The 23,963-nt window shown below is 33.5% G+C and overlaps 5 protein-coding genes across 7 annotated transcripts; 2 read left to right on the forward strand and 3 right to left on the reverse strand.

Moving 5' to 3' along the window:
• Nucleotides 1–1,847: 1,847 nt before the first annotated feature.
• LOC140884808 (lactoylglutathione lyase-like) lies at nt 1,848–5,895 on the forward strand. 2 transcript variants are annotated; one of them, XM_073291669.1, is made up of 9 exons: nt 1,848–1,963; nt 2,136–2,264; nt 2,610–2,671; nt 3,581–3,641; nt 3,823–3,902; nt 3,988–4,058; nt 4,163–4,252; nt 4,498–4,627; nt 5,616–5,895. In XM_073291669.1, the coding sequence occupies exons 1-8, from the start codon at nt 1,862–1,864 to the stop codon at nt 4,599–4,601; spliced, it is 699 nt and encodes a 232-aa protein (XP_073147770.1). In that variant the 5' UTR covers nt 1,848–1,861; the 3' UTR covers nt 4,602–4,627; nt 5,616–5,895. The 2 variants fall into 2 exon arrangements, with proteins under 2 accessions (XP_073147770.1, XP_073147771.1); XM_073291670.1 differs by lacking the exon at nt 5,616–5,895 and having other exon boundaries at nt 3,988–4,069.
• A 379-nt stretch (nt 5,896–6,274) lies between these two features.
• On the reverse strand, nt 6,275–7,557 carry LOC140878539 (uncharacterized). Its single transcript, XM_073282141.1, has 3 exons — nt 7,422–7,557; nt 7,192–7,321; nt 6,275–6,947 (listed from the first exon to the last, which is right to left on the reverse strand). Exons 1-3 carry the CDS (start codon nt 7,555–7,557, stop codon nt 6,275–6,277), a joined length of 939 nt encoding a protein of 312 aa, XP_073138242.1.
• A 5,266-nt stretch (nt 7,558–12,823) lies between these two features.
• LOC140880227 (alpha-L-fucosidase 1) lies at nt 12,824–14,887 on the forward strand. The gene is made up of 3 exons (XM_073284494.1): nt 12,824–13,535; nt 13,718–13,957; nt 14,038–14,887. The coding sequence occupies exons 1-3, from the start codon at nt 12,919–12,921 to the stop codon at nt 14,762–14,764; spliced, it is 1,584 nt and encodes a 527-aa protein (XP_073140595.1). The 5' UTR covers nt 12,824–12,918; the 3' UTR covers nt 14,765–14,887.
• Nucleotides 14,888–14,940: 53 nt separating this feature from the next.
• LOC140880228 (uncharacterized) lies at nt 14,941–18,888 on the reverse strand. 2 transcript variants are annotated; one of them, XM_073284495.1, is made up of 10 exons: nt 18,827–18,888; nt 18,372–18,460; nt 17,601–17,667; nt 17,050–17,115; nt 16,575–16,668; nt 16,375–16,491; nt 15,987–16,087; nt 15,730–15,804; nt 15,563–15,655; nt 14,941–15,296 (listed from the first exon to the last, which is right to left on the reverse strand). In XM_073284495.1, the coding sequence occupies exons 2-10, from the start codon at nt 18,383–18,385 to the stop codon at nt 14,994–14,996; spliced, it is 930 nt and encodes a 309-aa protein (XP_073140596.1). In that variant the 5' UTR covers nt 18,386–18,460; nt 18,827–18,888; the 3' UTR covers nt 14,941–14,993. The 2 variants fall into 2 exon arrangements, with proteins under 2 accessions (XP_073140596.1, XP_073140598.1); XM_073284497.1 differs by lacking the exon at nt 18,827–18,888 and adding an exon at nt 18,622–18,778.
• Nucleotides 18,889–20,371: 1,483 nt separating this feature from the next.
• LOC140883263 (vacuolar protein sorting-associated protein 24 homolog 1-like) lies at nt 20,372–23,356 on the reverse strand. Its single transcript, XM_073289663.1, has 6 exons — nt 23,085–23,356; nt 22,919–22,995; nt 22,492–22,594; nt 21,374–21,495; nt 20,759–20,947; nt 20,372–20,654 (listed from the first exon to the last, which is right to left on the reverse strand). Exons 1-6 carry the CDS (start codon nt 23,194–23,196, stop codon nt 20,589–20,591), a joined length of 669 nt encoding a protein of 222 aa, XP_073145764.1. The 5' UTR covers nt 23,197–23,356; the 3' UTR covers nt 20,372–20,588.
• Nucleotides 23,357–23,963: the final 607 nt, after the last annotated feature.

The raw sequence follows: 23,963 nt of genomic DNA on the forward strand, positions 1-23,963 counted from the left end.
TATATTAATCAGTATTCTAAAAGGCCATGCCTAGACGATTAATATTCTAAAAGGCGCCGCCTAGACCCGCCTAGGCATCGTCTAGGCGCTAAGCGGTTGTCCACCGCCTCGCTTTCTTTTTAGGTTATGCCTCTAGGCGTTGTCCGCTTAAGCGGCGCCCAAGCCGCCTAGGTGGACAGAAATCCGCCTAGACGGTTACTATTTTTTATTTAAAAAAAATTTAAAATCAAAACTAAAAGAGAGACACGAAGCGATAAATAAACACATAAAGAAAGAAGAAGCGCAAAAAAGAAAGTCAAGCAAAAAATTAAATCTCATATTACATATGAAGACTTGATATCTATTAATATTTATGTTGTTGTCGTTGTTGTTGTTGTTGTTGTTGTTGTTAAAATTTTATAAGAGTTTCGTACAAAAACTAAAAACACATAAGACATAAAAATTATATTTTATTGTAAAACTCATGAATATTTCAAGTTATTTATTATTTAGGGTTTTTTTTTAAAAACCGCTTAGGTGGCTAAGCGCTAGGCGGTGGGTTTCTGCCCGCCTACCGCCTAGCGCTTTTTAGAACATTGATATTGATTAATTAATTTCTTCTCCAATTTCGCCCATTTTACATAAATTAATTAACATGGACTCAATTTGAAGCAAACTCACCCAATATTGCCTACTCAAACATTTTCAAGACTCAAATTAAATCCTCGAAGGAGAAGCTAACGCAACTCATTCCTAATATCATTTTAATTGAATAATATTGCTTATGAAATTGAGTTAATAATTTTAATATAGGGTTAATGCCTAATGGTTTAAGAATAATTTAATAAATTTGTGAATGAAAAAGGGAATATCTTAATTATATGAATAAATATTTAATAACAATACTATTTTATATTTAAAATTATTTAAATATTTTTTCTTAAATTAATAAATTTTAAATTTAATAAATAATTAAGTAATTTGTGAAATAATATAATTTTTACATATATATCAATGAGATACTTTTAGAATATTCCTTTTAGAGTCATGAATTGTAGATGAGTTTATATTTGATACAGAAATTGTGTTATTTTGAAATTAAAATAACATTAAAATATTGAAATATGTTGGAGATGATCTAATAAGTAGTTACAAATAAAAAAAAAGTCGACAATCCATCACCATGCACATTTTTTTTTTTGTGACATGAGAACCCGCAGCCGATATCTTTGGTGTGCACTGGATAAACCCCACGACTAACGGAATAGCCTACAAACTACGTTAGCCAGATAAATCACACTAGACAAACCTTGTGTGACAGGCAAATCCAAAAAGGTGTTGGTAAGAGGAATCAAACTCCTAACATTTGGCCAAAAGTTCACCTACTCCACCAACTTGAACACCCCTTAGAGGCACCATGCACAATTTTTTGAGTACATATGTTGAGGGGATAATTAATTTGAATGTCGAAAAGTTTTTATCGTATATCCTAACGTCACTAATAATATTCGTGAAGCAGGTCGCAACCTTCAAAGAAGTTAGAAGCCAGAAGAATAATTTGTCCACCTTGATGGATCTTAATTCGGATTGATTGATAACCTGAATTAATCCCCTGAGTTTGAGTAATATATTTGCTCACAACATTGATAAATCGGTTATCCATTTTTAAAATAAAAAACTGAAACCGAACCTCGAACTTTTTGGTTTTGGAAATTAAAACCGAATTTCTCGATTTCGAATTAATTTTGTTCGATTGATTAATTCGATTGAATGGTTGCCTATTAATTATTATGTAGCTTTGAGCGGACAAGTATGCCAAAATTCATTCGTTAATAAAAACCTTAATGAGCAATATTTTATTATTCATTTCTCTCTCAAATTAATGGCATCATCTCCCCTCGCCGCCTCCTTCCACCGCTTCCGCTCTGCCGTACGCAAGCCGCTCTCATTTCCAGTACTCACACTCTTCGCTCTCAATCCAAAGGTCAAAAAACACTATTTTTCATACATTGCATCTGCATTACTTCTCATATTTTACTGCTTCCTATTTCTGTGGGTTTTTTTTCCTCCCTCCCATTTATTGCTGTCTCCGTCTGTTTGAATCCTCGAACTTCTTGTTTATTGGGTTCGATTATTTTCTTCTGTTTTTTCTTTAGGTTTATGGCCAACCCAGAAGAAGAATATCAACCACTAGGGCAATGGGGTCTAAGGAGTCATCCTCCAACAACCCAGGTCTACATACTGCTCTTGATGACGCCACCAAAGGTTATTTCCTGCAGCAAACTGTAAGATTTTCCACAACTTAAGTTTACTGCTTATGGTTATAAACTGAAATTGTTGATATAATAGTCTGTCTCTCAAATTATTTCTGTGGTTAGTTTTATGATTTTTCATCATTGTGTAGAAAAACTATAAATTATTTGACACCACATTTTTGCATTGTTCTTGTACATTCACGCTGTCAAATGCTCAATTTGATTCAACATTGTCATTTGACGCCAAATAGAGTTGGATAGCTTATTTCATCATCGTTTGCATTTTGGAGTGTATATTTGATTCCTTTAAGCTTGTTGCATATAAGAATTCTCCTTTAGAGCATCTTGCTGATGCAAGTTTGTTTTTTCATTCAGATGCTTCGTGTAAAGGACCCAAAAGTCAGTCTAGATTTCTATTCCCGAATAATGGGCATGTCGTGAGTGTTCTTGAATTATGCAGGAAGAATTTTGATCCCGTTTGTTCCTGTTCGATATCCTGGATCTAGATATGTATTTGATAATTGCATCCTACTGAATCATTTCTTCAATTCTTCCATTTCATTACTCATGCGTGTATAGTTCTAATAGATTTTCAGTTCATCTTATTCTTTTATTTATTTATTTATCTTTCGGGCATCGCTCTCTAGTCTCTATACTGCAATAGTTGCCTGAATGCATTTGAAGACTGTGATCTTGAAGATATTGAGCTTTTTGCTTATCTTATTCACCTGCCTATGGCGTTAGTGTTCTTTTGCCGGAAACCATTTTTTCTAAAAGCTTGAACGTATTGAAGATGGGCCCTTGACAGTAATATTTCTACTTAAACTCACATATAAGCGGCAGTTCAGAAAAATTCATGCTTGAAATCAATGCACGTGTTTGTGGTTGAGATATAGATAACAAATTCTACACGAAACCACTTTAATGAAAATAAATGGTGTTGAGCTTTTGCCCGTGCCCCGATATGATGTAAATAGCTTCTCCAGTAGTTGCCCTGATCTAAATGTTTTAATCACTTTTCCCAAAAGTTTGGCTCGTGGGAAGTAACCTGTCTATAATATTGATACCATAACATCTTTCTTGTTCTTCTTTGATGAACTATTAGTTACCAACTGAGTTTGATATTTGGCAGATAACCGCATAATACTTTTCAACAACCAATTGTGTCACTTTCACACTGGTTGAGTTTTGCATCTATATTTCCTCCTAGCTTTAGGCAATGTAATGATTTTCTGAGTGATCGCATTATTTGATTGTTTATGTTTGCCTTGCGATTTTTTCATCAAACTTGTTGAAATCATGGACGTGAATGGAACTTGATTTCAAGTAAATTTTGTTGGTTACAGATTGCTTAAGAGGTTGGATTTCCCAGAGATGAAGTTTACCTTATACTTTATGGGGTACGAGGTATAATTATTAAGACACCTGATGAAATTTTGCTATCCATTTCATGAAGCACTCTTTAATTTTTTTTATTCGATTGCTGTTTCACCAATTTTTTTCAGAGGTATGTGTGACTATATTAATCATTTTTATTTATTCTAAGACGGTAGTTTTGGCCCTTTAAAGTATCTGTGCATTTGTTCAGGAAACATCATCAGCACCTAGTGATCCGATTGAACGGACTGCCTGGACTTTCGGTCATAAAGCTACACTTGAACTAACACAGTAAGAGCTAGCTTTGTTTTACATTATGAAGTATTTTTGTTTAGGCAATTCTCTGAGGATATCTAACTTTCTGAGTTTGTTGCAGTAACTGGGGTAGTGAAACGGATCCTGATTTCAAGGGTTATCACAATGGAAACTCAGAACCTCGTGGTTTTGGTATATCAAATGTTTGACATCAAAATACTATTCTTTTCTTTTGCTGCGATCACACTTTTATTTTACTGATTATTAAATCACTAACATGTGTAACATGTTTACAGGACACATTGGTATCACAGTCGATGATGTGCATAAGGCATGTAAAAGATTTGAAAGTTTGGGAGTGGAGTTTGTAAAAAGACCCGATGATGGTTAACTTCTATCTTTTCATTCTAGTTAATGAACAAAATATGGCGATTTTAGAATGTTGATTTTCTATTAATACTTAGATGCTTCTTATCTTAATGTATGCCTGTCAGCGGGCAGCTTTGATGTTTTTCCTGAAGTTATTACACATGTAACGTTCTTGCATAATTTTTATTTGATCCGACCCAACCCCATAACATTATTTTGGCCGTTCATGATTGACATAATGACATGCGACCACATGTTTCAGGAAAAATTAAGGATATAGCATTCATTAAGGATCCTGATGGCTACTGGATCGAAATATTTGACACTACAACTATTGCCAAGACAACTGCTGCAGCTGCTGTGTGATCGGACTCTATTGCACCCCGTTTCAGGTTTAACATCTCATCGTTTGATAACTTGAATCATATATAGATTTCATTATGTGCCGGCTTGTCGTCACTTTACTTTGGGAAATCAGCTTTGACGCCTACGTATTTTCTTATCTAGAAAAGCAACTGCCAACCAACTCAACTTCAAAATTTTCGGTAAACACCCACCTCCATCACACAATAGTGAAGTTGGCATGCAAACACAAAACCTTCGAACAAGGATGAAGGGAGTATATATTATCTTATTTTATCCCGTTTCTCTTGAACCTTACCAGTAAACAAATGCATGTTCAGAATAAAATATTTTAATATTGAAGGTTCTTGAATATGGTCATATATTCTTGGACCGCTGGATGATTTCTCATTAAAGAATGTTTATCTTGAAATCCTGCTGCTTTCTTTGCACTTTCAAAAAACATACATACAATAATAAAAGGAATGACTGCTTAATTATACTGTTATACATGCCTTAATTTGTATCCTTTTGGGTGTCTGATATTAAAATTAATCTACAATAACAGTACTTCATCTGATTTGTCTATATGCGTTTATATACACGTATATCTATATGTTGTGTGTGCATGGACTCGTTCCTTAGCTGCCTTTGTCCCATTTTGAAGTAATGCATGGCGAGAGTCAACTGTATTGATATATATATATATATATATATATATATATGTTGAATAAAAAATTATTCAACTTTTCTTTTATATATATACATATATATATATAGAGATCAACCAGAGGCCAACAAAATCATTGGTGGACGTAAGTTGCCGTGATAGGGGAGTCGGCTATGATTTTTTTATTTTTCATGGGCCTAATAATTTTCTGGTATTCTATTTAATTCACATGCACGTACAGTTGTTGATGCATTTTTCTTGCAACAATATATATTTTTTTAATGTTTCTTATTTTTAATTAGGATAATGTGATGCCTTGTCGAAATAAAACTAAGATCATGTTTTTTCTTTTTCTGTCTTATTGGCAGGCTGCAGTACCTAAGTAGCAAATTGGAATCTGTATTTGTGATGAGATAGCTGCACTGCCCACGTCCATGAAGTCTGCCATAATCACACATTATTATTATTATTATATAATATCAAGTAGCTATAGTTTTTTCAAGTACGGATTTTGGGCTCGAGTTGTCTCTTTGTGCTTGAGTGCAAAAAAAAAAAAAAAAATCCTTTGTAAGATGTTATACTGCATTTTGTATCATACTGAATCGTTTAGCCCAAAAGGGCTTTGCGCCATTAAGACAAAATAAATAAATAAAGAGTTGTTCAGTCAGTCATGTCTGTACCCAACAGTATACTGAATTTTGATTTCCTTAATATTCGTGAAAAGAAAAAGGTTTGATCTTGAAAGTCGAATCGCATAGCTTCGTGAATTGAACTTCTGACACAGAGATTGGTACAGAAACATATGAAAAAACCCATAAACTTTCCTAAAAGAAATGAACAGAAGGAAAAGAAGCTAGCTTTTTACTATGTACTGTCATTTAAAGATGGATTATATATTGTTTTTCTTTTCATTTTTTTTTAATGTTCATTCTACATCACACCGCAGAACCCCACAAACTGAAGATAATCTTGCATCCAAATCATGCCATGCCTTGAAATCTTTCTGATGGTACCTGATTCAGTTTCATCAGTAGTAGTACATACTACCCCCTCTTCCATGAATGTCACCATTCAACAAAAAGTTGCTGCTGGCCACTGCCTTGACTTCCTCAAGATCATTGTACACTCCACTGTTTCCCAAAATCCCACTTCCCTTTTGATCAAGATCACTCATTAATGCACCCATCGCTTGATCTTGATCATACTGAAGCATGAAACTTGGGTTTTGGTCTTCCACAAATCCAGCAATATTGGAGATGAATCCCGGATATGGAAGACACCCCATCTGTTCCTGGATGCAACTTTTCTCGGATGAAGTAGTACACTGGAAATCAACCAAATTACCCCCTTGGCTTTGTTGATTCATATCAAAAGAATAGTAGTACTGATCATGACTCGAAGAAGAGAAGGGAATATCAGTGTTGTAACTATTTTGCGGGGCTGGAATGGGTGCAGTACTGCTGTTGGTGAGAGATTTACACACCTGATGAGTGGTGTAAATTGAGGTGTAATCTCTCAACAAATGCGACAGATTACGTAGAGATTGAGACTGAGGAATCAAAGCTGGAAGGGTTCCTGAAAATGGCGACGATTTCGACGGAACAATTCCCATGATCAGTTTCTTCTTTAGCTTGGTGTTCCAGTAATTCTTGATGTCATTATCCGTTCTCCCTGGTAATTGAGCCGCTATGACGGACCACCTTGTTACAAATCAAAAAAGGCACCAAAATCTGTTCATCTAAACTTGGACATGCATGCATATAATATTGTACAAACACATCACATTTTTGCAAACTATATATTTAATTTCCCAGTTCCATTTTGCTCTTATAGATGATCCAAGATGGAACGATGTTGGTTTAGGAAAAAAAAGAAAGTAACAAAAATTTACAAAGCTAACAGAATCCATATATATTGGATGCATGTGCTGGTTTGAAACATTACCTGCTTCCAATGGAGGAATAAAGAGTGCAGATGATTCTATCTTCCTCATCAGAAAATTCACCATGTTTGATATTAGGCCTCAAATAGTTGAGCCACCTCAATCTACAGCTCTTCCCACATCTCTTCAGACCTGATGATGATCATATTCAACACCAAAATCAATATCCTATACTCAAAAACTCACAATTAAACACACCAAAAAAGTGAATATATATATATATGTATGTTACCAGCTTTTTGAGGAAGAGCAATCCAATTCCCACCAGTGCCAGATTTTTCGATGAAATCTTTGAGTTTTGCATCTTCTTCAGGCGACCATGGCCCCTTCTTCACATTTGCTTTGTCACAGCAAGGAGCTCTTCCCATATTTCTCTGTCTAATTGTTTTTTAAGTTTGGTGTGCATTGGAGTGATGGTTTTTCAGTATCCTTCTCTTTATTTATATACACTATTGACTTTTGAAATTTTTGTTCATCAAGAAACTCTGAAATGTCTCCTCCAATTATTTTTATTATTATTATTCTTTTTTTTTTTGGAAAAAGAAAAAAGAAACTCTGAAATTAATGTAATACTATTTAGTGTATTTATTGAGGAGGCCGTACTTCGTGCTCAAGTCAATTACATGTACAGCTTTAATTTGCTAGGTTTCAAGTTTCATCAAAATTTCGAATTATTAATATAATATTTGCATAGTGACATGGTCATGTTGTAATATAAAAATATAAAATAATTGACTGAAATGTGAGTTTCCATTTTTTTTTTAAAAAAAAACAAGCAACTTTTAACGATGACTCAAAGCCAATAAGTCAAAAGTTCCATGCGAAGGATATCCGAGCTTTGCCCAAATAGTTGTGTGTTTTAACGGTTCATAGGATTTCCACTTTACCTAGCCAACCCATGAAAATGACCATGTTTATTTTACGACACAATCTTTTAGAATTCAAAAACGTCTTCATATGATTTTAATTTTCCCAAAGGGAAAATAATCCTTTTGTTCGTCGTCAACAATTTTTAATTTCATATCATTATTTTTCAAAGTGTCATAAATATCAGATTTTTTCATATTACGCCAACACTTCGAATTTTATCAGTCACCGAGAAGTTTGACAAAATTTTTGAAAGACTCTAGCAATTATTATTGCTTTGTATTAATTTTTCCAAATGCGTTTGCATGCTCCGACGATTTTGTCTACGTCGTTCAATGATTTCATTAATATATATATTTCATCCAAAATTCATAAATGTTTATTAAAAATATTTACTCGAACAGAAAGATACAGCTTACTTATCCCCACATGTAGCTCCTCCACGTATCAATTTCCTCAAGTAAATACAGTTGTGCAATATTAGTTTATATTTGGTGTTGTCATTTATAAATATTATGTTCTTTCATTTGTCAAGCCTCGCCCGGTCCGGTCCAATTTAATTCGGAGTGGGAACGAACGATCGAGTTGACTCGAACCCGATATCTTATTCTGACAAATATTTTATGTAATCAGCCTATAAAATGCATCGATGTCCATTGTCCAAGCTACTAATTAATTTTAATGGCCCAAATATATGTAGGAGTTTGACTAATTTAGTATTCTTAATTTCTGTCTTTTCTTGCGTGAAACCGAATCTTTGCTTAAATAAATTAAAACCTAAGGGTATCTTTGTTAATTATTATTGTGGATCATATGATATGATATGATTGCATATAATATTAAGGAAAAGGAGACAAATGTCTTCGTCCATTTACTTTGGAAGGCTAAGACGAGGACTTGTGTTTTGCTCAATTAATATCGGTTGGTAAACTATTGTTGAAATTAATTAATTTCTATAGACAATAATTATTTTATTGGTAAGTTCATTAACCAACTTGACAAAGTCAAAATTTTTATGGAAACATGTATTTTTCATGTGGAAAACCTTTTTTTTTTTTCTATTTTTTTGTCTTCACCCGTTTTTTCACACGAACAATTTTCATTTTTGTATTTGGTGCTATTTTATTTAATTATATCAAATAAGAGAATATATTTCCATTTTTTTTTTAAAAAAAAGGTACGGAAAGGGGTCATAGATTTGAAATCTCTCACTTTATGTTTTTAACTAATTTGTATTTAGAGGAAATTATAGCCTTAGTTCCATTGCGTGTTTTGTTTTTTAACAATATCGTTCTCTTACTCTAAAAAAAAAAAACAATATTGTTCTCCTATGTATTGAAATATAAAGGGAAGAGAGATTTAAAAAAAAAACACGCATTAGGCTCTTTCAAAACATTGTCCCTTATTTTTAACTTAATGCGGGATTTCGAATATTTTAAAATCCTCTTTTTAAATATTTTTATCAAACCCAAATTTTTTACTAATTTTTTTTGACATTCGCGACGCACAAAATAGCCAACGTCGCAATCATTTGGCGACTCGCAGCACATTTCGCTTCGCGAGATGTATACCTTCATCTTCCTTAATTTTATTTAAGAAATTCGACCGGTATTGTTAAAAAAATTTGTAAAAAATATTTTATTTGAAAAATAAATATCTATTACTATTACTATTTAATAAAATAAGAGGGTGGTATAGTAACTATTTTTTGGTATTTTTATGTGAACTTTCAAAATAAACCTAGCCAATAAATAAAAAAAAAACTATTTAGCAATTTCAATTTATTTTCATAAAACTTTCCCACCATTTCATAATTTATATTTTATATATTTTAATTTCAAAATTCAAAAACTAACTTTCACATATGTTACTTACTTGAGATATTGGTTTCTTATTATTTTTAACAAAAAATTTAACAAATTTTATTCACAAATTATTTTTTAATATGATAATTTAATAAACACACATTGATGTGTGCAAGACGCTAGTACAAATAAAGGAATTATGCACATATACTACATGCATGTACTCGTTAAGTTCAATCATCAATCATCATAGCATATATAATTGTTACAACTCCCGTAAAAAAATTTAGAAAAATTGGTTACACGTCATGAATACATAATACATATACACACATACACACACGTACACATATAACCTAATTGCTCAGTAATTAATTTCGTAGAAATATGATGTTTTATTTCAAAACAATTGAAACTTGCTGCGGAAGTATTGCAACACTTGTGCATTTTAATATGCAATATTAAAAACATGATGACGAAGTTAATTTACGCAAAAATTAAATTATTTAATACTTCAATTAGAAATTTATTGAGATTGCACAAGTGCACAACAACAACAACAACAATAATAATAAGAGTAAAAATTAATTTGATACATGACCTATTGGTTAAATGTCAAATTGGTACACGAACTTTTGTTAATGGCTTAATTGATACATGTCCACCTGATTTTGACCAAATTATGATGAAGAAAAGGGTATAATAGTCTTTTGATGATACAAATTAATTAAAACATTAATATTATTTTAGTTTCAAAATCAGCTTCATCATTTTTGTCCGTAATAAAAACCGAGAACGACTTTCAATTTTTTTTAGTCATGTTCTCTTATAAAATTATTGTGTTTAATAAAATTTCAAGTTTTTATTTGTTTTTTTTATTATTTTATGACGTGAAAACCCACACAGCTGCTACCTTTTGGTGCGCAGTTGGTAAACCCTCGAACTAACACAATTCAATTTTTTATTCGTTGATTAAAAAACATGTGGCACGTTATAGCAAAGTTTAATTGGTGTTTCGATGAGTTTTTCTTATAAATATGATTTGAAAATTAAATTTAATTTTAGTAGAACTTACGTAATATTTTTATTAAAATATATATTCAATAAATTTTTACATAGTTAAAATATTAAAAAATATTTTATCACAATCAATATTTATTTAATTTTTTTTCAAAATATTATCGAGAAAATTATGTATACAAAATCAAAATTTTAGCTAAAAAAATATTTATTTATTTTCTATGGTATCAATTTATTTATTTACAATTATTTAGATATTTTATGCTTTAATATAATTTATCTAATCTTTTTTTTTGAAATATATAATCTATCTAATATAATAAATATTATGTACAAATAAAAATTTTAATCAAATCAATTTTTACGTATAAAATATAATATACAAATATATCTAATTAAAATGAAAAATAAAATATACATTTTTTGTAATAAAAGGCAAATTGGACATTCTACATAAATGTCACTGGAAATTGACTGAAATCCGGCGGGCATGTACCAATTAAGACATTAACAAAAATTTGTCTACCAATTTGACATTTAATCAGTAGTTCGTATTCCAAATTAAATTTTACCAATAATAATAATAATAATAATAATAATAATAATAATAATAATAATAATTCCACTACCATAAATTACGAGGAAAATTAAAATTGTTATCATGCATGTTAGGATAAGAAGAGTGATTTTCTTTGTATTTCATGAGCGGGAAATTTCATCCTAGCTTTAGGGTATCATTCTAAGTTGAATATGTAGTGCCTTGGTCATTGTTCATTATGAATGTATAGTTGTTCTCCTATACAACAATCTCACGGCTCTATACGTAGTACTATTAGGCACCGTTTAGTTTGAGATATGCTATAAGTAATATATAGATGAGTAATATAATGTAATAAAAATAAATAATAAATGATAGTTAAAATAGTATTGGATTTGATTGATAGATTATAATATATTTGTTTTGATTGATTAAATTTTATATAAAAATGTTAAATGACTATTTTGTCCTTTTAACAATAAATAAAATAAAATAATATTATTTATTAGGGGTAATATAGTAATTTAAATTCAATGATTTGATTGATGTGAGATAAATAATTAATGATTTGATTGATGTAAAATAAATAGTTAATATATACATAAATAATATGATGAGAAGAACGTGGGATGAGATGAGTTATACATATATTAGTAATATGGTGAACAGAACGGTGCCCTAATCAGCACATATTATATGATATATTTTGGACATTAAAATTTATTTCTCTCTCAAATTAACATATATTACATAATATTTTTTTATAACATATATAACTAAATAAAAAACTATACTTTTAAAGCAAAAAGTAGTAATTTGGATATAAAAAATAATATTTTTTTTGAATTGAATTAAAATTTTGTCCCACAAAATTGACTCGTGTGATTTTTGTTTAATATAAGTAATATTTATAACTTTAAAAAACAAGTGATTACAAAAATTTGTAAATCTTTTCCCTCCCTCGAACGATTACTTATTTTTTTATTCACTCGAACAGAAAATGTCAATCGATCGTTATTTGATTATTATATAATACAAAATGAATAAAAAATTGTCTATAGCTGTCTCACACTTTTGGCTGTATTAAATGAATGATTATTTTTATAGGGATAGGAAGCATATGATTATAATATTTTCAATTGAAAAAAAATCTGTAGTATTCGAATAATATTTAAATCAATCACATCCACATCAATCCATCTCAAGATGGGGTTAGTCAGATCTGGTTGGTGGGTTTCTGGTCTGCTTTTGAAATTCATGCACAGTAATTTTGGGTCAACGGATCGGCTTCCAGTTATTTGGCCCATTGGATACCCTTGTTTTGTCCAATTAGATCGAGGCCAAGCCCATGCAAAGGTTGCCCACTTTGTTTTTCTATCCAACAAAAGAATGACAGTTGAAGTTTTGCAGGTGGAACCAGTTTCCAGTATTATTTTGTTGAATTGAATAATTAGTTGTAAGAAAAAATAAGAGCCCCTTCAAAACTCAAAAGATAAGAAATGATCATGAAACCAGTTGCTGATTTTGAAAATCAAGGAGCATTAAGGGAAACCCACAAATTCCCGCAATTTGTTTTACCAAGATATGTTTCGATCATCATCCTCAGCATCACGATCTGTTTTCAAGAATCAGAATCTTCAGTTTCGAAGTTTGCGACACTCCCACCGATTCCACTTCTTCCTATCCCAACCTCACGCCAGATCTCATGGCAGCTCACAGAAATGGCGATGTTCTTTCACTTTGGACCCAACACTTTCACAGATTCGGAGTGGGGAACAGGTCACGTTGACCCTTCAGTTTTCAACCCCACTTCCTTGAATGCTACACAGTGGGTTTCTGTAGCTAAAGACTCTGGCTTTTCAAGGGTTATCCTCACTGTAAAGCACCATGATGGGTTCTGCCTTTGGCCCTCTGAGTATACGGATTATTCTGTGAAGTCTAGTTCTTGGAAGAATGGGACAGGCGATGTGGTGAAAGAGCTTGCTGACGCTGCAAGAATCGCTGGTTTAGAATTGGGGTTTTATCTTTCTCCTTGGGACAGACATGAACCTTGTTATGGAAAGAGTCTGGAGTACAATGAGTATTACATGGGGCAGATGACTGAGCTGCTCACTTGGTATTTCCAAAGTTGAATCGTTTGTTCTACTCATTATTTCATTTTTATCATTGGGTTTTGTTTGGTCTTGGAGTATATTAGAATCTTCTTGTTTATAGTGCTGATCCAAGGTTATATGCATTGTGTTCTATGAATAAATCATCTAATGGTTTCATGACACATTCGATTTGAAAATGGAGCAGGTATGGTGAGATAAAAGAAATTTGGTTGGATGGCGCAAAGGATGAGGGAGAGAAGGACATGGAGTACTTTTTCAGTACCTGGTTTAGTCTTATTCATCAGCTTCAGCCTGAGACAATCATATTCTCCGACGATGGTCCGGATTCGAGGTGGATTGGGGATGAGGATGGTGCTGCGAGAACTACTTGCTGGTCTCTTTTGAATCACACTACCATAAAGATTGGCCAAGCTGATACGCAGGAGTGAGTATGTTTCAATTTGATATTGCTTTCCCTTGTTTGGAAAAATTTGTAAATCAGATTAGTTATTTTTCGAATTTCAGTTATTTGGGAGAGGGAGATCCGGAAGGTCCAGACTGGATACCTGCAGAGTGTGATGTCTCCATACGATCTGGATGGTTTTGGCATGCTTCACAAGCTCCAAAATCTGCTCTTGCTCTTCTAGATATCTATTATACATCAGTGGGAAGAAATTGTCTCTTCTTACTGAATGTACCCCCAAATTCGTCGGGCCTTATATCCCCGGAAGACATTCAAGTCCTCCAAGAGTTTGCAGAGATAAGGAGCTCTATATTCTCACATAATCTAGCAAAAAGTTCTCTGGTACGGGCTAGCAACACAAGGGGTGGTGTGAGTTGTCCTACATATGGCGCACAGCGTGTTCTTGAAGACGGAATTTTTTCATACTGGGCTCCAGATAAAGCAAAATCAGACTGGGCGTTGTTCTTCGAATTTCAAGAAGAAGTAACTTTTAATGTCTTGCTAATTCAAGAACCAATACACATGGGCCAAAGAGTGGTGGAATTTCATCTTGATTTCGTGAATGAAAAAGGGGAATGGGAGGAGGTCACAAGGGGCACGACTGTGGGATACAAAAGATTGTTATTGTTCCCAAGTGTCACATGTAGACACTTGAAGCTTGAAATTGTTAGATCTCGAAGTGACCCGTTGATATCCTATGTGGGTTTATACGTCGATCGATTTTCAGTTGTTAGGCATGTCTCGTTGCCTAGCTCTAGATCACGGTTCAATGGTAGTGCAAGTTTTTAGTGAAGACATTGCACATGAAAATTCCGGTACCTCTTCTGTTCTTTTTCTTGATGTATTTTGGAGCAATGTGTATAATATCTTTCATCATTTGGTATGGAATTTAATCGGAAACATGCTTCTCACTTGTGCAAACATTTGAGTAAAATTCCCAATACAACAGAGCAATTTTCTTGGAGGGTGGGTGTTGCCTCAAGGCATAAACATGGTATGAAAGTACCTTGCGCCTAATTTATGATGTCTCTGCATCTCTAAGAAGACGAGCAGCCATTGCCCCATATCTTCTAGCTTCCCACTCGCTAAGCTTCTTATTTTGGATATTTTCGAGGATGCTATCTTCCTCGACTCGGTCACTTTTACAGTCATCAACCTGGTTAACAGTAGCACTACAGTCGTCATCTTCCTCTGGCCCTTGTTTAATTTCTCCAGATCCGTCCTCTTCAACATGATTATCAATTCCTTTGCTCACGCAGTTTGAAGCCTTCGGGTTCATTATATATAGCTGTATACTTGGATGCTGGTACTCGGCATGCATCTAAATGGATTACAAAAAGACGATGATTCAGGAGATAAACTTTGACACCCACCACACAAAACTTGAGCAATAATTTATGTTCATTTGGACTTCAATGTCTCCGACACTCTCAAAAGTCAGAAATTTGAAGCTGAGCTACAGCCGTGATGTTCAATATTCACAAGACCCCGTTAGATATAATAAACATGTCACTCTTTCACAAGCTCCAAACATTTCATCATAACTACAGCTTATTTGGCATTTGTAAATCCGGAAGATAGAGTTACCTTTGCTTTAGGAACGGCTTTAACTTCGAAATTCGCCTTCCATAAGTCAAGCATACGATCATGCACATTAGTAGAACGAAGTTCATAACCCAGCTACAGAGCAAGGTTCTGACAAATTAGAACATGATCTTCAGTTCAAACTGCTAAGAAACGTCTAAGAGCAATACCAGAATTGTGGTTCTGGGTCCAGATAATGAAAGTAGAGTCTGCAAAAGTGGTTCCAAAAGGTGCTCTGCATATACCTATGTGAGCAAAATTGGAAGAGTTCTTATGTCTGGATGAGTATTTCTAGCACTTGATATCATTGTCGTTAAAAGGAATAATATTCAATTTATTTTTGTACAATCCCTCCCTACTCCCACGGACACACGTGATACGAGAATAGTTTTAATAGGATAATGTGTTTAGAATTTTACTAACTCACAACATCAGTGCCAATTATGTAGTCAAATGGGGGATCAGCGGCCCTTATATGGTCAGCATCACCCCAGTTAAGCTCCGCAACCTCAATGGATCCAAAGGAATCTACAAGAAAGAAAATGGTCATGTAAGGGAAAAGGAAACGAGAGTAAAAAAAGCGTATGACTCTACTTCCAACTAGGTTTTCCTTTTTCCTTTCAAACTTTGTGTGATTTTTGCAAGTACAGACCACTTAAAATTCATTGAGTTACCTCATATTGCCCCCCTCATCTTCTCTCGTCACCTATATTGAATTCCAATATTTGCCCCCTCATTCAACATGCGGAAGTGGTGAAAAAAGAAACTAAAATCTATGAAAAACACGCACACAATCACAAAGAGAGATGTGACACCTGAATCAGAATTCATTTGTAGGATTCTTGAAGTATTTCGCTCTACGTTCCTCATAAGTAAAGGCAAAACTTCAGTTTGGTCAGTTGTAATCACATCACATCCGAGCAATGCCATACCTGAAGAATCTCATCGTTAGTCTCTAATCTTGAATGTTCCAAAAACTTTGCTTTGATCAAGTTTGGCGATGCAAGAAGCTCACCAAAGCCAGCTACTCCACAGCCTGCTCCAAGTTCGATTACACGTTTTCCTTTCAGTTTAGATGGAGAAAACTTTCCCTTTCTACAATTTTTTTCCTGCATAATCACCCCAAACATGTTTTATTAGTTTGATTACACAAAGACGGACAATTTAACAATTGTTTGAAAGCTATATTCATCATCAGCATTCATGGGGGGATTTTTGGGGACTATAGAAATGTATTTAAAAAACTGACATCCGTTTCTTAAAATAGCATAATGTAATGTGATGCATTATGTGTTTTTAGTCAAAGAAGTTCATCTTTAAAATAAATGTGGCGGGAAAGTCATAAATTTAAATGTCCCCTGTGGAGTGTAACATGAGAGAGAGAGAGAGAGAGAGAGAGAGGAAAAAAAACAAATATTGCTAATCACAAATTTATTTTTATTTTTTTTTAAAAAAAACAGTAGGAAGCGAACACCGCCCAAAAAATTTACCAGAAATTTGACCAACACCATTGATGCATCCCACACAGTAGTCCCTAAATGCTTGGAGTTGGGATCCTGTCACATTTGCAGCATAAGTCATTGTGAATGAAGCGATCATGAAGCGAAGAAACAATTTTCTTTCCCAGAAAATTAGTAAAAAACTAGCAAACAAAAGATCAACGATAAAAACTCATCACAGCCAATCTAATGGTTTTGGAGCAAAGATAATTCCTGTCTATAGTATATAGAGCAGAATAGTACTTATTATAAAGAACAACAAATGTAAAAACCAAGGCATTTATTAAGTTTCAAAAGAAAGAAAAATCAGAGATTCCAAAATGATTACAAGAACCACAAATTTACATATTCTAGGTGCATGTAACAACATTTTTCCTGTGAAAAAACAACAGATACTGTTATATGAAAATAGAACTGAATGCGTCCACTCTCAGAATCATGTGACACCAAATGGTGGGAACATCAGCTATTGACAGTTTATTTTAATTACTCTAAATTAGATGATATAAAGAGAAGGAAAAAAACATGAACAGTCGTACAACCTGTGAAAATTGAAGCCGATGGCCAAGAGCTTCAAATGTAACAGCTGATGTATGAGGAGAATTTAATCTGAGAATTAAAAAACAATGAACTATGAGAGACACGCCTGATACATTTCATGAAGAGACTTAACAGAAACTTGACATGTTGCTGAAATCCTTGGCAGCGAACAGGTCCAGAGGAGACAATAATTGTGAAAAAGTAAAACAATGTACAATGATTCTACCATACTTTGTGCTTAAAGTAGACTGTTTAAAGGGATGAAATAAGGCACCTGATCAAAGTCAGGAATATACAAGAATTCGACGCAGGGAGGTAGAGATGGACCATGAGTAGATTACGAGGAAGAGAGCTAGTTAAACATAATTTTTATAAAAAAAAATAGTTTCAACCCCCTAAAATCCAGCCTGCAACTGATGCAAGGGGAAAAGTTTGACAGACCCAACAGGGAAATATACTATCATGTGGTGGAATCCCTGGAGTTTCAGATTCATTATCAAGAAATAGCGATATGGAAAAGCACAACTGACCAAAATGTGCTGTTTATATTTGTTTAAGATATTCATATTACAACAAAATGTAGTTTTGGAACTCGGCAATTTAAAGATAAGAATACGAATAAATCATAGGAAACCATAAAGAAAACACATACAGCATAGAATCGAATGAAACTATAAGTACAGAAGAAACTGAGAAAGTCGACATACACGATCAAGATAAGTTTTCCTTTTTAGAATATACTTTATCTCGATCAATAAAGTCTGCAAAGGTACCTGTCCGCCTCCATCTGAAAGCTTCAACTCAAATCTCTTGCGACCTCACATCCTCGTCACAACACTGAAAATCCTAAACACAGGAAGAACTGAAGAAGGAAAAAGGTGGAACCTTTAGTATCAATCCCTTCCACTCAATAGCAAAACAAAAGCAAACTCAAATAGAACATATTTTTTGCCCAAAAAACGAGGGTCTCCGTAATCTGAAACAGAGACAAAAAATACAACCCAGAAAAGAAATGAAAATTACTGCGTGGGTTCTGATAAAATGTCAAATGCCCGAAATAAGCAGGGGAATTGACATAGAGTTTTACAAGTTTGATTAAACGTTTGGAATTCAAAATCTTAAGATTTGATTTTCACGAAGCTACCAATTTGAATCCTATTTATTTTCGTACGAACAATTAAATTAAAATTAAACCCATTGCAATTTGGGCGGTATCAACTGAACCAACCTGGGAATGGCTGGGATCGATAGGCACTGTTGACTGTCTTCGAGACGCAGCGGCGAAAATCCCATGTCCATGGCCCAAATGTTCATATATATTTTAAATTTTAATATAAAATATAAATTTTTATAAAAGTTATTTATTTAATACATAATTTTTAATGTAAAAGCATACTGAATTATTTATTTATATTAAAAATAATTTTTGAACTTCTGTTTTAATGTTATATTTCGTTTTCTCGTTAATACTTGTATTGTGAAATACAATATTAGATGCAGTTATTTTCTGTGAAATCAATATAAGACGCATGAGTTTTGGAATGATGGTCAAAGGGATACGTCGGTCCTACCAATGGGATATTACATGGGTGACGTGGACTTTTGTGATAGGTGCAAATTATGTGGGCTCCACATAATTATGTGGAGCCCACATAATTTGCACCAATCACAAAAGTCCACATCACCCATGTAATATCTCATTATGTGGAGCCCACATAATTTGCACCAATCACTTACTTCCACCTATCGCATGGGGTAATATACATGAGGTAGGATGGAACTAACATGGTCAGAGATCATACGGGAAATTCTGGTGTTTGTCATTCAATGATAGTTGAAGGCTTATAAGCAAGTGATGATCCGTCATGGATCAGATATTTAACCGAGCGATATTACAGATGAATTTCAAGATAATTATGATAGTCCTCAATTCTTCGAGGAATAATGACTCTGGATTTGGTTCAAACATAGATGATTGTCGAGTTATCTTGCAGCAAAAACGTTATTTTTTTTAATGGTTTTGTGTCGGTTAACTAATGAGATTGCTCATGTTCCAACGAAGAAATCTTATTCTCATGCTAATCCTTGTAATTGGCCGAGTCTACCAACTCATATAAGTGATTTCGTAGCTTATGATGCTCTGATCTCTCAATAAATCATTTCAACTTTGGCCTTAGTTTGTTTGTTTTTTAAAAAGGAAAAAGCGTTGTTTCATCTTGGCTAACCATAATTTTAAAATCTATGATCCTTTCCAATATGGAAATCCAATCGATCGTAAAATTTGTGGAACTGAATTTACAAATTTGGATCCAATTTGCGGGTTATTTCATACTCAAACAAATACAAATCAATTTTGGTTCCTTCTAGACTCTAGTGATGATTTTGATCGAGATTCGTGATTTAATAATAATAACAACAACAACAATAGTAATAAACTAATAATAATAAAAAAAACGTAATGAGATCTAATAGGTGAATTGTGATACCATGAAATTATTTTTGAAGCATACGAAGAAACATAATATTAACAAAGCCATGGCTCGAGTGTTCAATGAAATCTAAACGTAACTCGTTAAAATATTTCGGTTGATTGGTCAGACTTTGAATACTCTATAGAAAGTTACTCAATCTTGTTTGCATTTTGAATCGCCATTTGTTGCGTCCAAAGAAGCAACAATGAGGATCAGAGTTTTTCCTATTAAGATCATTCATGCAGAGCTATGAAAAATTAAAAAAAAAAAAGGTCAATTAGATCTACTATGTCACAGAAGTATGCAACACAACGCGACTCTCTTTCCGTCTTTAACAGGAGTGATTGTACGACATAGACACAAGCGTAGAAAGTATGATTACACGTAGAAACACAGCTAAAGTTTTTTGATACATAAATACCGCTTTGTGAAACAGGATGGGAGTTGAAATTCAGTATCTTCAGATTATTCACAAACCTCGTATTCGATAACCTTGGCCGGTCAATGTTTGAGGGACAGTTATGATCGAACTCTAGCTAGACGGGCCCTAATTTCTTCTAGCTCTTCCTCATCGTCAACATTTTCCTATTGTTTAGGAGTACAGGATGTGAGGGGAAAAGTCATGTAAGAAAACAATGTCCGAATCCACTCATGGAGGTTATATCATAACAGGAATTAATGAATCTTACCTCTGCATCTTCACTTGTTGCAGGTTGCTTCAGTTTCTCCTTCCTGACTGCTTCGGGAAGTTGTGCAGCAGTTTCACCAGCAATTGCGGTTAACACCTTGTCAATTTCTTCTTCAGTTTCCTCTTCTATGTCTTCAGAATCCAAAGCATTATCCACTGCATCATTCATCATCTCTTCTATAACTCCAGCCTGCAGAACATGCTATGACCTTAATTCTTCGGAGATGAAAAAGAATTTTGACATAAGGAGGGACCCTATTTTTAATCTGATGGTGTTACACCGTCGTCAGGGTGTCTTTTCTGCCACCTTGTGGGAAGAAAGCGTAGAATCTAGAATCTTAAGGTTAATTAAGAAATTGGATACGGCACCTCAATTATGACTAAAGAACTGTGAACAAAACATTGGGGCATTCACAAATACCATTATTTTAACATTATAAACAAACACCCAGCTGTTCATCATTCCCATTAGTGTCTCTTTGGCAATCCTCCAAAATTACCCACATACATCGGATAACTGGCTCAACCAAGCATAAAAAGATCCATCTCTCCAAGAAAAAAGAACAAACAAGAATATCTCTCACTGTGTTGACACTTGCCACAAAGCTGAAATTACCTTTGTCATTTCGTTGCTGAATTCTTGCATGGTAACAGCTACCTCCGGAGCCTTCATAAGATTATTGACAAGCTTCATGACTTCAGCACTTTTGGATAAGTGCCCAACAGTTCGGGCAATAGCTGAAAAATCATTAAATTAAAGAAGATAAAGTGTGTCGCAATACAGTCATTAAATTAAAGAAGATAAAGTGTGTCGCAATACAGTGGCACCTAATAAATACTCGGTTTCCAAAAGTTAAAACAAAATGAGAAGATTCAAGAAGAGTCGAAGACATAATTGATGCATCTCTCCAACTCCTAGAAACATTATATTAAAAAATGGGATAAAGCGAGTGCATTTATTCATTTATTCTCAGCTTGTCACAACTTATAACATCTGCATATAACAATATCCACCCACTAGAGACCAAATTTCTATGTTTATATTATTCATTAGAACTGAACTCTTAGTTTTGACCGGAACACCAATATATAATTTGTGACAACAATCATAATTCTCAGACAATAAGAGTCAACAAAGTGACATCGGGCCCTCATCTCGCAGACTATGGACATTGCAAATAGAAGGTACGACAGATAGAGACCATGAAGCAATGACTGTGAAACAATCTCTACAGCAAAACCAACATGCTCGTTAAGGTAAGAAGATGCCAATGCATGCATTAACACACCAATCTCCACTGCCCTAATCATATATCTAGCCAAAAGTTAACACTATCACCCTAAATTTTCAACAAGTCAAATCAACGGTACAATAACTAAAACGACGCTGCTATACGCGGGAACACAATCCAATTCCTATTACTATATAAACACTTGATCCCCTACACATGTAACATACCACCTAATGTGATTATATAAATAGCATGATGATATCTAGAATTAGAAGTACATAATTGTTCCTCCACGGAAGACTTTTAATATCGTCCTTAGTCATAGCTGAATATAACTAGAAATTTTCTTGCCTTGATCACTGGATCACAATAGTTCATATAGCATAGAAAATGCGCCAATATTATTAAGCTCTTCTTGAAAGATGATTACAAGGATACAAGCCCAACCAGTGATCATTTATTCAAAACAGCGCACAAGTGAAAAATGAAAGGACAGTCATACCAACACTTTCTCCAAGGTGCATTGATATCGAATTCAACTGCGCCTTGTTCTCACAGAGGCGATTCACAGTTTTCCTAGATCTCACAATTTCTTTAGCAAGGGCCTGATATAATAAATTAGTAATGCGGCACATCAGAAACAAAATCATTCTGACATGCAGTCTACATTTATAAAGCCCAACTCTAAGGGTAATCTTCGACAAAAGTTCATGTAGTTCTCAAGATCATACTTTTGCATACAAATAAAGATATATCCCAGGAAGGTGAATCAAACACAAACTCTAAGCTATTATCACTCCGTCGAAGACATCAATCAATGCCCCGAAAGCCAACTCAACATCAATAATCACTTTAATCACAAAGAAAAAAAGCAAACCAAACGTAAAGCAACACCTTAATCATCAAAAAAAAAATTAAAATTAAAATACCTTAGCTGAACCCATATCGTTTCTTTTAGCAGCATCCTTGATCGCTTTCTGCACATTCTTCTCTTCTCTCTGAATATCTAACAAGCCCATTAATAAATCAACAAATGCAACTCATCAACCCCAAAAATAAAGGAACAAACTACCTAAACAAAATTAAACACCACACCTCGAATCTGGCGTTCGATGTTGCGACACTCTTGGCGAAGGCGACGCTGCCAATCCCTGAGCAATTCCTGCGGATTGGGCTTTGGCTTCAATATCTTCATCATTTTTTCCATTAATTCAGTTGTTCTGTCAAATCTGATTTCCGCGAAAATACAATATTCCTCTCGCGATTTTGCGTTGGATCTCTGCTACGTATTAGATTCTTAAGTGATGCTCGTAATTTTTGACAAAAGAAATGTCAAATTGGGGACCAAATCCAGAAAAGGGGAAAGAAAATTTGAAATTTATTATTTTTTTTTTCGGAAAATTATCGATAAATCCCTATTAACAAACTTAAGTTGTTTGTTAGTCCCATATCAGATTATATGTGTTACAATTCCCTACTGCCAAATCTTTATTTGTTCTAACTCCCTATACCTAACCAAAGTATCATAATACCCCTTGTCACCTATAAAAACCCAATAATGTCATTTGTTCTTATTTTAAATGATATTGTTTCTCTTTCTTCTCTAAACTTGCTCTAGAATTAATTTTTTTTCTCAGCTCATTAGTATACATAATAATTAATATATTGGTTATGAATTTTGTTTTAAAAAAATCGAGTATCTAAATTTGATTGTTAATATTTAAAATAATTATTACAACTATTATTTGTTATTTTTTAAATGATAATCAATCATTTTTAAAAATTTAAGATATTTTCAAGTTTTAAATTTGGAATAATATTTTTTAATGATTAATTTGGTTAACGAAAAATATACTAAGAAAAAGAATACAAACTCTATATATAATACATTTTGACGTATCAATATTAATACTTGTGATTTGCAAAAAACTTCAGTGACTCAGTTTTTTTTATAAAAAACTTATTTTGTTCCGA

This window comes from Henckelia pumila, chromosome 2, assembly GCF_033568475.1.
Source record: "Henckelia pumila isolate YLH828 chromosome 2, ASM3356847v2, whole genome shotgun sequence".
NCBI lineage: Eukaryota > Viridiplantae > Streptophyta > Magnoliopsida > Lamiales > Gesneriaceae > Henckelia > Henckelia pumila.